At 42.0% G+C, this 12,784-nt stretch overlaps 4 protein-coding genes, 1 non-coding gene and 1 pseudogene across 5 annotated transcripts; 3 read left to right on the forward strand and 3 right to left on the reverse strand.

Moving 5' to 3' along the window:
* Positions 1-76: 76 nt before the first annotated feature.
* On the forward strand, positions 77-836 carry LOC117398206 (histone H1-like). The gene has a single exon (XM_059016947.1). It carries the CDS (start codon positions 164-166, stop codon positions 782-784), a length of 621 nt encoding a protein of 206 aa, XP_058872930.1. The 5' UTR covers positions 77-163; the 3' UTR covers positions 785-836.
* Positions 837-2,568: 1,732 nt separating this feature from the next.
* Positions 2,569-6,666, reverse strand: LOC117398198 (zinc finger protein 180-like). Its single transcript, XM_033997180.3, has 2 exons — positions 5,732-6,666; positions 2,569-5,143 (listed from the first exon to the last, which is right to left on the reverse strand). The coding sequence occupies exons 1-2, from the start codon at positions 6,084-6,086 to the stop codon at positions 4,377-4,379; spliced, it is 1,122 nt and encodes a 373-aa protein (XP_033853071.1). The 5' UTR covers positions 6,087-6,666; the 3' UTR covers positions 2,569-4,376.
* Positions 6,667-7,214: 548 nt separating this feature from the next.
* Positions 7,215-7,680, forward strand: LOC131723322 (histone H2A-like). Its single transcript, XM_059016950.1, has one exon. The coding sequence runs from the start codon at positions 7,234-7,236 to the stop codon at positions 7,615-7,617; it is 384 nt and encodes a 127-aa protein (XP_058872933.1). The 5' UTR covers positions 7,215-7,233; the 3' UTR covers positions 7,618-7,680.
* Positions 7,681-9,516: 1,836 nt separating this feature from the next.
* On the reverse strand, positions 9,517-10,249 carry LOC117398207 (histone H1-like). The gene has a single exon (XM_033997192.3). The coding sequence runs from the start codon at positions 10,187-10,189 to the stop codon at positions 9,569-9,571; it is 621 nt and encodes a 206-aa protein (XP_033853083.3). The 5' UTR covers positions 10,190-10,249; the 3' UTR covers positions 9,517-9,568.
* Positions 10,250-11,647: 1,398 nt separating this feature from the next.
* On the forward strand, positions 11,648-12,049 carry LOC131723323 (histone H4-like; annotated as a pseudogene).
* Positions 12,050-12,542: 493 nt separating this feature from the next.
* trnaa-agc (transfer RNA alanine (anticodon AGC)) lies at positions 12,543-12,615 on the reverse strand. The gene has a single exon. It is a non-coding gene; the product is annotated as a tRNA-Ala (tRNA).
* Between the last annotated feature and the right edge of the window lie 169 nt (positions 12,616-12,784).

Genomic DNA, 12,784 nt, shown 5'->3' on the forward strand with positions numbered 1-12,784 from the left:
TTTCAGAATGAGTGTGTTGCCTGGGATACGTGGAGTCTACACGGTTCTCATCGTGTGGATAAGTTCCGCTCTCCGCCTTTCCGCTCACATTCTCTGACAGATACAAGAGTCTCGCACTTTGCTTGTATATTAGATAGTTTTCTCTTTCTTCAAAATCTTAGAAATGGCAGAAACTGCTCCCGCACCAGTCGCGCCTGTTCCGGCGAAAGCTCCCAAGAAGAAGACCGCAGCAAAGCCCAAGAAATCGGGTCCCAGCGTGTCGGAGCTCATCGTCAAGGCTGTGTCTGCCTCCAAGGAGCGCAGCGGGCTGTCCGTGGCGGCGCTCAAGAAGATCCTGCAGGCCGGCGGCTACGATGTGGAGAAGAACAACTCCCTCGTCAATAGAGCCCTCAAGAGCCTGGTGACCAAGGAGACCCTGCTACAGACCAAGGGCACCGGCGCCTCGGGCTCCTTCAAGCTCAACAAAAAGGCGGCTGAAGCCAAGGAGAAGGCGGCCAAGAAGAAGGCAGCAGCTCCCAAGAAACCAGCGGCAAAGAAAGCGGTTGTCAAGAAAACAACGAAAAAGGTTTCAGCAAAGAAAGCAGCGACTCCCAAGAAGTCTCCTAAGAAAGCGACGAAACCAAAAGCTGTAAAGAAGGCGCCCAAGAGCCCGAAGAAAGCGGCTGCCAAGCCTAAAAAGGTCGTAAAGAAGAGCCCGAAGAAAGCGAAGGCAGCGCCTAAACCTAAACGGGTAACCAAGGCAGCTAAACCCGCAGCGAAGAAGGCGGCTCCGAAAAAGAAGTGATCAGACAAAGCGACGATGAAATAATGAACCCAAAGGCTCTTTTCAGAGCCAACACACCTTTCTAAAGAGAGCAGATCTATTTTTATATACAAACTTGGCACTCCTATGATGTTCTGAGCACAGTAAGAAAGTAACAGGCGCAGTTTGAATAAAGTAATTGGAGTAAATCAATGCTGTATAAAATAACCGTGAATAAATTAAGATTCGATTGGATTTTATTTGTCTAAATTAACTACGGTGTTTCCCTATAAATAGCAAATCAGTTTTTTGGTTGGAATAAACTCTTGGAAAGAAAAGCAGGAGACAATTTATTACATATACTGTATATCAAATCAGTCACATTGTAAAATAATGGCCTAAAATTGTTATTTAATGTATATTTCTCAGCTGAACATGTCTTGCATTTTCTCAGAGTTCTGATGTTATCACATGTACAACAGTTGGGGTTAGGGATTATACACGTGATAACATCAGATCCCAGAGTAAGTGCATGCCGTATTTATTAGGAATTTGCGGTCATTATTTTCAAGTGTTACTTGTTAATGAAATGTATCTATTATAAGATAACTAATATAGTAGACTTTTAACATGTAAAGTAGTTACACTTGTTTCAAGTTCCTGGATAATAAGCACTTTGAGAGAAGGGAGTGGCTCTTAAAAGAGCCTTTGTGTTTCACGGTATTTTCTTCAAAGGTTTTGCAGTTTAAGCGCGTTCCCCTCGGATGCGGCGGGCCAGCTGGATGTCTTTGGGCATGATGGTGACTCTCTTGGCGTGAATGGCACACAGGTTGGTGTCCTCAAACAGCCCGACCAGGTAAGCCTCGCTAGCCTCCTGCAGCGCCATCACAGCGGAGCTCTGGAAGCGCAGATCAGTCTTGAAATCCTGAGCGATTTCTCTGACGAGCCGCTGGAAGGGCAGCTTGCGGATCAGCAGCTCGGTGGATTTCTGATAGCGGCGGATCTCCCTCAGAGCCACAGTCCCGGGTCTGTAGCGATGAGGTTTCTTCACGCCGCCGGTAGCGGGAGCGCTCTTTCGGGCAGCCTTGGTAGCGAGCTGCTTCCTGGGCGCCTTTCCACCGGTGGACTTACGAGCTGTCTGCTTGGTTCTTGCCATTTTCAACACAGAATCAAAGCCTGCAAAATATAATACTAGCAGGCGCTACCACAGAATATATACAGAATTTGTGCTGTCCTGATAGGCTATGAGACACGTAGGCGGTGCTATGTTCCCCATTGGTTACATTTTACGTTATCAATGATTTATTGGATCATTCGATTTTTTGCGCGCAATGTGGAAATAGTCACTGTTTCCAAGCTCTTGGCGCTTCTTTTTTTATTGTTAGTCATCAGTAAAGCCTGTTTTTTTTTTTTTTTTAAAAAGTGCCTTCAAATTAAGCAGGCTGTGTTTTTAATACTGGAATTAACACTCAACAATAGACAAACAATAATTAATGGAAAAATATGTGTGTGTGTGTGTGTATATATATATATATATATATATATATATATATATATATATATATATATATATATATATATAATTTATATGCAGTTTCCCATGATTATATATTTCATTTAGCACAGTTTAACATGATTTACCTTGTTGTTTTTGTATTGTTTACTGTACCTCTCTGTGCTTCACAATGCGTTCTTATACTTCACTATTTTCACTGGGCTTTATTACACATTGCTGTGCTTTTACTAAGAACATCTTTTATAAGGAGACTTTCTCTTCTAGCAGCCACCATTACCGTGAAATAAAAGAATAAACTGCATTAAAAGAAAATGTAATTGTCAAGAGCTTTTTATTTATTAAATTTATATAGCGCTTTTCATACAAAAGTATCACAAAGCATAAAAAAAGACAAAAAAAACCTTTACATTTACACAACACAATACCACTAATATGTAGCAATACCTGCTACATATTAAATAACATATTTTAAAAAAGGTATATATATATCTATATCTATATATACTGTTAAGAATTAGTCCCAGCTTCTATGATGAAAGAAGGAAGGGCAGTCCATCATTCAGGGGCTCTGCATGAGAAAGCTCTTCCTCCCATGTTAATTTTGTTGATCCTCAGAATATAGGAGGCTGTGTGGTCCGGTGGTTAAAGAAAAGGGCTAGTAACCAGGAGGTCCCCGGTTCAAATCCCACCTCAGCCACTGATTCATTGTGTGACTCTGAGCAAGTCACTTAACCTCCTGTAACCTCACCTCCTCCGGGCGAGACGTAATTGTAAGTGACTCTGCAGCTGATGCATAGCTCACACACCCTAGTCTCTGTAAGTCGCCTTGGATAAAGGCGTCTGCTAAATAAACAAATAATAATAACCAGCAGCCACACATCCTGTGATCTGTGTGTGATTTGGATGATACGGGGTCAGTAACTCTTGTAAATAACTAGGTGCCTCTCCATTTAGGGCTTTATAGGTTAACAGCAACATCTTAAAATCCATTCTATACTGTACAGAGAACCAGTGTAAAAAAAACTAAAACATGGGGTAATATGTTAACTCTTCCTGGTTTTCGTCAGAATTCTAGCGGTGGTATTCTCAACGAGCTGTAAGAGGGACAGCACATCTTTTGGGATACCAGAGAGAGGTGCATTACAGTAATCAATTCTAGATGAAACAAAGGCATGCAATAGTCTATCTTGGCATCAGATATATAAACAATTGGTCTAAGTTTGGGTATAGTTCTCAAATGGTTCAGTAACTTCCCTAATATAAGTCTCAACTGATATATCAGGATCAAAGATGACACCCACATTTTTCATTCCTAGTTTAAGATTGAATGAGAGATTACTCATGTAATCCCACATGTTTTTAGTTGGTTCTGAGAGCCCATGAGCATAGCCTCTGTTTTATCTGAATTTAGCATTAAATAATTCTGAGACATCCAACACTGGGTGTCTGCAAGACAATCTGCAACTAACTCCCCAGCAGAAGTATTTCCTGGCTTTAGGGACAGATATCAATCAATCAAGCGCCTTTCATATATAGCGCCTTTCATAGTGGACCACCATCATGTGCCCCCTTACTATACATATAATACACAGAACACTATCTGCTTAAAGAAAATGATTTTAAAAGTTAACAATAATCCTAAAACATATTTTTATTTTTAACATTAACATTACTGATCGCATTAAGATGGCTTAGCTGACTTTGTATAATTTTTATTCACTACATTTTTCTTTTCCTGCATAAACATACTATGTACAAACATTTCACCAGTTTTCACCAGGTGTCTTAATAGAATTTACTGATCGGCGGTGTCTAAGCTAACGGTTGCACCCTTTGCTACCCTCCCATCTTCACAGATCCTTCTCTTCACAGATTGCCAGTCTCCTCTCAGACATCTTTTACATTCATGGTACACAAAAATATAAGACCCAGTATCGTCTATATAACAAGTGATGGAAGTTTTTTGTTTGTTTTTTTCTAATCCAATCGCACTTTTAAAAAAAAAAATCTTTCTTTCTCTAAAATGTTAAAAAAAAAATAATAATAATTAGGTCCATTGTGTCTTTAAAAAAATCTCCAAACAGTGGTACTTAAAAACTTTGATTTTGTGTTTTTTTTTCAGTACAATTTCTTTGCTGTGTGAATTCGCTGGTGAGTTTTGAGGTGCTGTAACTGTGTGAAACACTTTCCACATTCCGTGCAGCAATACGGTTTCTCTCCCGTGTGAATTCGCCAGTGCAATTTCAAGTTTCCAAACTGAGTAAAACTCTTCCCACATTGTGTACAGTGATATGGCTTTTCTCCTGTATGACTTCGCTGGTGTCTCTTCAACTGTTCTGATGAAATAAATCTCTTACCACATTCACTGCAGCAATAGGGCTTTTCTCCTGTGTGGGTCCGCTGGTGTGTTTTAAGGTGGTTTGAATATTTGTAACTTTTTCCACATTCAGTGCAGCGATACTGTTTCCTCTCTGTGTGAATGCACTGGTGGCTTGTCAGCTCTGCAAACGTACTGAAACTCGTACCACATTCTGTGCAGCAATGCAGTTTCTGTCCAGCGTGAATCTGCTGCCGTCTTTCAAAGTGGTCAGAACCCCCCTCTTCAATGGGGTCAGATTCAAGTTCAAGAACCTCCTCTTTAATGATGACCGGTTCAATTCCAGGGATCTCTTCATTAACGTGGACAGGTTCCAGTTCAGGTGACTCCCCTTTAAAGTGGACAGGATCCAGTCCAGGTTTCTCCTCCTCCCCTTCAATAGATGTCAGCTCTGGAGCCTGCTTTGGACTCCTGCACCATTCCTGGTCAAAGAGCTCCTCTTCAATGGGAACTGATTCTGCCTTCAACCCTTCCTCAGCATGAGGGAGAGCATTTCTCTCTGCAGGACCTGTGTCAAAGAGAAGAGTGAAAGACTGTAAAGTCTGCATCATAAACTGCGTTCGTTCTAGACTGCACATTCAGTAACTTGTCATTATATGTGAGAAGGGCTGAATTGGGCCCCCAACCTCCAATTATATTTTGCTAGCTCTGTCCATTAGACCTGCATTGAACATGTTTAATTAATTAATTAATTAATTAATTAATTAAGGTTGCTGTTCAAAATAAAATTAAAATGATACTGCTTCTGAATATCATTTTTCTTATCAATATGGACATGATTAGATTACAAATAGACCCATCTAACTTCAGCACAAGAGTCCAGCAATTCAATGCATCTTCAAGGCTTCCCACTAGCAGAGTCAATGTAAGTGTAGCTGGCTAGTTCAGGTCAGTCTATTCCTCTACCCCTTTGAACAGGCAATCAAAAAGTGTGTATAAATATAACCCTATGACACTGGAAATGTAGTGACCTTGTCTGCCCTACATTTTAAAGAGCATTGCAGTAATGTATAAGACATAGCGTTAATATGATAAGTGTATCAACAAAAGAGGAGGAGTACTTCAGGTAATTCCTCACGTGGAAAGCAATACCAACATGATTCAGTGACGTCTGTGATGATGTCAGTCCCGCAGTATTGTTCATCGGTGTTTGTGAGAGAGTGTGTGAAGTTCTTATCGGCAGTGTTCGTGCATTCTCGTTCTCTTACGGCTTTCAACTCGCTCTCCGCGATTTCCAATCGCAACATCACGCTTTCGAAATCTTTGTCTCTTTCGTCCAGTCTCAGGTGGAAAACTGCACATTTACTGTCCACGAACCTTGTGATCGCAGACATGACGCTCAGCACAGCCGCTTTCACTGCAGGCTCGATAGCAGAGGCGAGTTCTTCTTCCAGGAGAGACGCGGAGGATGCGCAGATATCCATCTCTCTCATTTCACAGACGGGTCTCATTCTCGTTTTTCTTCTTGAAGCTAGTTGTCTTGTCTAACTGGAAAACGTGGCCCTCTGTCTTACTCTTTTCAGTACTGTCTATAATGTTCACTTTTTTTAAAATCAGGTCATTGGAGATGCTGAAAATAGACACCGGGGTCACAGAACGAACGTTTTAAAAAATAATCAGACAAACGAGCTGTTCAGTAACCACAAAATGTGGAAAAAAACGCTTCTCTTCCGCTCCTGGTGTGTTGATTATTCCCGCAGACACGGACTTCCGCGTTGTTGCCCTCAGACTGCCACACATGTGTCTGATTCCGGGCTAGCGCCACCTACCGATATCCGCCATGAGTCTAGTATAGAGGACCTGTGTCAAATTTTCGCTGTCCAAAAAATGCATCAAACTTCTACAGTAAATTTCACTTTTGCCCAATGTCTCTCGAAGAAAACGCCAATATTGGCAAATTATGGCAGTAAGTAATTGTGTAAAATGCTATTTTCTGAGCACAGGCCGGTATAATGGCGCATGCGCAGAAATACGCTGAATCGCACAGCCAGCAGATCGCACTGGCACAGCATTCGGAAGTGCAAAGCTGAGGAGACGTTTGAAGCTATATGTTCTTTATTCATTTATAAAATAAACAACTTTTTTAACAGGTTTTCAAGAAAATAACCGCACAACATGCGGGTGGAAATGCCTATTCCAATGACTTACAAAATGAAATGTCTCTTTTTTCAAATACTATTTGTAATATCTGCAATAAAAAATCACGTTGGTAATTGTTATTGCTGTTACAGCTCCCTTAGGTTGTCCTGTTTTCAGACAGTCGAATGCACAGGCGTGTAACTATAGAAGACTGTAAAGCAAAGGCAATGAATTCTGAGAAAAATCCAACACGACTTTCTATCTATTCTGGATTTAAAAGTAAGAAAATAAGCGACAAGAAGAACAAAGAGCTGAAAAAGCTGCTTGGGGAGGGATAGAGAAGAATGGCGAGCAGGAGTGATATGTTTCAGCCAATCAGAGACGTATGCAAACCATGACGTTTATAATATGCTAATAAACATTGTACTGTTTTGTCCAATCAAAATTAAGCGAACGTGTATAAAAAATGGAAGCGCGCAAAGACTAATTTACATTTTGAATTTTTGAATTACAGTGAAGATGTCTGGACGAGGAAAGACCGGCGGTAAGACCCGAGCTAAGGCAAAGACTCGCTCCTCCAGGGCGGGACTGCAGTTCCCAGTCGGCCGCGTTCATAGGCTGCTACGGAAAGGAAACTATGCCCAGCGTGTCGGCGCTGGAGCCCCGGTCTATCTGGCCGCTGTGCTCGAGTACCTGACTGCTGAAATCCTGGAGCTGGCCGGGAACGCCGCCCGGGACAACAAGAAAACCAGAATCATCCCGCGTCACCTGCAGCTCGCTGTCCGCAACGACGAGGAGCTCAACAAGCTGATGGGAGGCGTCACCATCGCTCAGGGCGGAGTGCTGCCCAACATCCAGGCCGTGCTGCTGCCCAAGAAAACCGAGAAGCCAGCCAAGAAGTAAATCACTCGGACGCCGCTTTTAAGATCTTTTAAAACCCCAAAGGCTCTTTTAAGAGCCACCCAATTTCAGTAAGAGCATGTTATCTGTTTAAAAAATATGAAGCCGTTTGACTAATGTTTAATTAGTTCAAATTGAAACACTTAGTAGTAGAACATAACAATGCTTCTAGCGATATCACAAACCCAAAGCAGGTGGGTGAAAACACCCCTCCCTTAAATAAATAAACCACCAGCTGCTAAAAGTACAGCTGCAGTTTTATTTGATTAATTATTCTGATAATTATTTTAATTGTAAACGAAATCTTTTGTTTATTTTTTCTTTTTGCCACAAAGTGTCGTCTTCTCTATTTCTGACGTTTTTGCTGTGCAATACAATGATACACAATCTATTTAATTTGAAATACAGAAAGTATTTTAAATACAGTAGGATTTTATTATATGACACTAGGTTGTTAAACACAAGATGAGACGCGAGCTACGGGTTCTTTATAAATATCAATCATTATGGTAGATTGTTTTCTTTCCAAAACAATGAAATGTGTCTTTCAATAGAAGAGATTATTGTGAGTGACAAAGCACAAAATCAGAACCTATGAGAAGGAGCGCAAACCGGGCGGGCAGAGTGACCGTTTCAATAGAATGCGCGCCAAATTCAAATGATCCAATCAGTCATTGAGAATCTGGGATATAACCAATGAGGAACATAAACCCGCCCTAAGGTCTCATATCCTATCAGAGCAGCTCAGTCCCTCTATATATTCTCAAGGATACGGGTTCTTGTTATTGTACAGCGTTTTACATACTGCATTGAAGATGGCAAGAACCAAGCAGACCGCTCGTAAGTCCACCGGTGGAAAGGCGCCCAGAAAGCAGCTCGCTACCAAGGCTGCCCGAAAGAGCGCTCCCGCTACCGGCGGCGTGAAGAAACCTCATCGCTACAGACCCGGGACTGTGGCTCTGAGGGAGATCCGCCGCTATCAGAAATCCACCGAGCTGCTGATCCGCAAGCTGCCCTTCCAGCGGCTCGTCAGAGAAATCGCTCAGGATTTCAAGACTGATCTGCGCTTCCAGAGCTCCGCTGTGATGGCGCTGCAGGAGGCTAGCGAGGCTTACCTGGTCGGGCTGTTTGAGGACACCAACTTGTGTGCCATTCACGCCAAGAGAGTCACCATCATGCCCAAAGACATCCAGCTGGCCCGCCGCATCCGAGGGGAACGCGCTTAAACTGCAAAACCTTTGAAGAAAATACCGTGAAACACAAAGGCTCTTTTAAGAGCCACTCCCTTCTCTCAAAGTGCTTATTATCCAGGAACCTGAAACAAGTGTAACTACTTTACATGTTAAAAGTCTACTATATTAGTTATCGAATAATAGATACATTTCATTAATTACTCTATAAACGTACAGTTAATGGTAACACTTTAAAATAATGACCGCAAATTCCTAATTCCTTATGAGTACGACATGCACTTACTCTGGGATCTGATGTTATCGCGTGTATAATCCCTAACCCCAACTGTTGTACATGTGATAACATCAGAACTCTGAGGAAATGCAAGAAATATTCAGCTGGGAAATATACATTAATTAGGAATTTGCGGCCATTATTTTACAATGTGACTGATTTGATATACACTATATGTAATAAATTGTCTCCTGCTTTTCTTTCCAAGTTTATTCCAACCAAAAACCTGATTTGCTATTTATAGGGAAACACCGTAGTTAATTTAGACAAATAAAATCCAATCGAATCTTAATTTATTCATGGTTATCTTATATAGCATTGATTTACTCCAATTACTTTATTCAAACTGCGCCTGTTACTTTCTTACTGTGCTCAGAACATCATAGGAGTGCCAAGTTTGTATATAAAAATAGATCCGCTCTTTAGAAAGATGTGTTGGCTCTGAAAAGAGCCTTTGGGTTCATTATTTCATCGTCGCTTTGTCTGATCACTTCTTTTTCGGAGCCGCCTTCTTCGCTGCGGGTTTAGCTGCCTTGGTTACCCGTTTAGGTTTAGGCGCTGCCTTCGCTTTCTTCGGGCTCTTCTTCACGACCTTTTTAGGCTTGGCAGCCGCTTTCTTCGGGCTCTTGGGCGCATTCTTTACAGCTTTTGGTTTCGTCGCTTTCTTAGGAGACTTCTTGGGAGTCGCTGCTTTCTTTGCCGAAACCTTTTTCGTTGTTTTCTTGACAACCGCTTTCTTTGCCGCTGGTTTCTTGGGAGCTGCTGCCTTCTTCTTGGCCGCCTTCTCCTTGGCTTCAGCCGCCTTTTTGTTGAGCTTGAAGGAGCCCGAGGCGCCGGTGCCCTTGGTCTGTAGCAGGGTCTCCTTGGTCACCAGGCTCTTGAGGGCTCTATTGACGAGGGAGTTGTTCTTCTCCACATCGTAGCCGCCGGCCTGCAGGATCTTCTTGAGCGCCGCCACGGACAGCCCGCTGCGCTCCTTGGAGGCAGACACAGCCTTGACGATGAGCTCCGACACGCTGGGACCCGATTTCTTGGGCTTTGCTGCGGTCTTCTTCTTGGGAGCTTTCGCCGGAACAGGAGCGGCTGGTGCGGGATCAGTTTCTGCCATTTTTAAGCTTTTTTATCCAATAGGTAAGCGTAATGCGAGACTCTTGTGTCTGTCAGAGAATGTGAGCGGAAAGGCGGAGAGCGGAACTTATCCACACGATGAGAACCGTGTAGACTCCATGTATCCCAGGCAACATACTTGAAAACGTCTTGTGTTTCCTACCCGCCCAAAATATACAATTTAATAGCGAAAGAACAACAAATATACATAAACAACCGAGGGTCTCTAAATAGAAGGGTTATGTTTGCATGTTAGCTCCTTCTTTAACCAGGAACTTTACAGCATTTCTGACTGAGGAGACTAAAACATCACTGCGCTTCAGCGCAGTAGACCTGTTCGCTCAGTACTTCACTGTATTTTCTTCAATTAAAATGATCACATTACTGTTCAAAGTAACGCTACAATTCCCTGCACAACCCGGAAGGCTGCTCAAACATCACTAAGTACTTTAGAAGCGTGAGGTTTGAAAAACTGTACATTTAATCGCCTTTCTGTGAGGTGCGGTTAACACACTTCAGCACACCCTGCCGAGGAGAGAATTATTTTGCTACATTTTATCACTTCTCTTTATCCATGACCCACAGTTGTTACAACACTTTAACCCTGACATCACCACAGCATTTTCTCAGTTTAAATGTTTTACAGCTGGTGTATTTCATAAGGATTGCCACCTCTATCTGCTGTTTAAGAGCAAGTGAGTGACGCCGTACCATTCGTAATATATGTTTAAAAAAAAAACATGAATGACCCCCGTAGATTCTCATGCATTCGCCTATGTATAGATACATGTAAAACATGCCGTAAATAAAGATAAACAGACTCGTTCAGCTGTTGTTCGGTGTGGAACAGAAACAGGTTCATAATGTACTGCGTATGAATTTAAATGCACAAATACAACTGCAATATGGGCAGCAGTGTGGAGTAGTGGTTAGGGCTCTGGACTCTTGACCGGAGGGTTGTGGGTTCAAATCCCAAGTGGGGGACACTGCTGCTGTACCCTTGAGCAAGGTACTTTACCTAGATTGCTCCAGTAAAAACCCAACTGTATAAATGGGTAATTGTATGTGAAAAATAATGTGATATCTGTATAATGTGAAATAATGTATAATGTGATATCTTGTATCAATTGTAAGTCGCCCTGGATAAGGGCGTCTGCTAAGAAATAAATACTACTACTACTAATAATAATAATAATAATACACGGGAAAATAAATAACCATTACACAGACCCCCGAAAAAAAGTGAAAGGACTTGTAATATAGGTTTTTAAAACAAATGCACCATATACTGCATATAATAATAATAAATACAGGTTTATCGTTGTTAATCAGCAACACTGCATTGAATGAATGAGCAGTTTGTAGTTAACACGCGCTCAGTGTGCGCGCTCTTCATTGATGGACTCTTTTCAATCAGGTCCGAACTGTGTCTATATAAGAGACTTGAAAGCCTGTTTAAAACATTGTGTTTTGTAGATTATTGGTTTGGGAATTATTAGGAATATGTCTGGAAGAGGCAAGGGCGGTAAAGGACTTGGAAAGGGAGGCGCCAAGCGTCATCGTAAAGTACTCCGTGATAATATCTAGGGCATCACCAAGCCCGCTATCCGCCGTCTGGCTCGCCGCGGAGGAGTGAAGCGAATCTCCGGGCTGATCTATGAAGAGACCCGCGGGGTGTTGAAGGTGTTCCTGGAGAATGTGATCCGGGATGCCGTCACCTACACCGAGCACGCCAAGAGAAAGACCGTCACCGCCATGGATGTGGTGTACGCTCTGAAGCGCCAGGGTCGCACTCTGTACGGATTCGGAGGTTAAGGATTTTCATCGGCTGCATTTGAACACAAAGGCTCTTTTCAGAGCCGCCCACAATGTCATTTAAAAGAGTTACAGTTTCTGCTCTCTACAGTATCTTCACAATACACATTCAGGTGGAAATGGAGTAATGCCATGTGAAACGGTCTTTCTGTTACACGGCTGAAATAATAATCCTTTTATTATTTAATGAACTTCACGTTAAAATTTAAGGTGGGTCACTAAACTGGAGATAATACTGACCTGACAGCTAAATTTACATTGAGAAAATGAAGAAACTGTCTCTGTGTTGTCGGCCATCTTGGCTGAAATTGCTGTATTGTTTAAATTATCAATTGCCACGCGATATCATTTTAATATGTCACTGTTATGCGTGTTTGAAACAATCATTTTATTAATCTAGCAGGATGTGTTTTAAACAGAGAAGGGCAAATCCTTGTACTCTATATGTACTAGTGGATAACGAAAATAAATTAAAAGAAAACATGTTTTCAGAAAGAAAACGCATCTTGTCTGATGTAGGATTTAAAAAAAAAAAAAAGTGGAGAATGCGGGCATCGATCCCGCTACCTCTCGCATGCTAAGCGAGCGCTCTACCATTTGAGCTAATTCCCCGCTGGCAGTGCGGTGTTTAGAAAAAATACAACTCCACACACGCGCTTGAATACTTGCAGTAACGCTTAACTAGCTGGCACGAAATGTTTCTTTGTTTTTCTCCTATTTAAAAACAATGGATTGCTTTTAAAACTACACTACCCAGAAGCCCAGCGATGACGCTTGTATG

This window comes from Acipenser ruthenus, chromosome 54, assembly GCF_902713425.1.
Source record: "Acipenser ruthenus chromosome 54, fAciRut3.2 maternal haplotype, whole genome shotgun sequence".
NCBI classification, from domain to species: Eukaryota; Metazoa; Chordata; class Actinopteri; order Acipenseriformes; family Acipenseridae; genus Acipenser; species Acipenser ruthenus.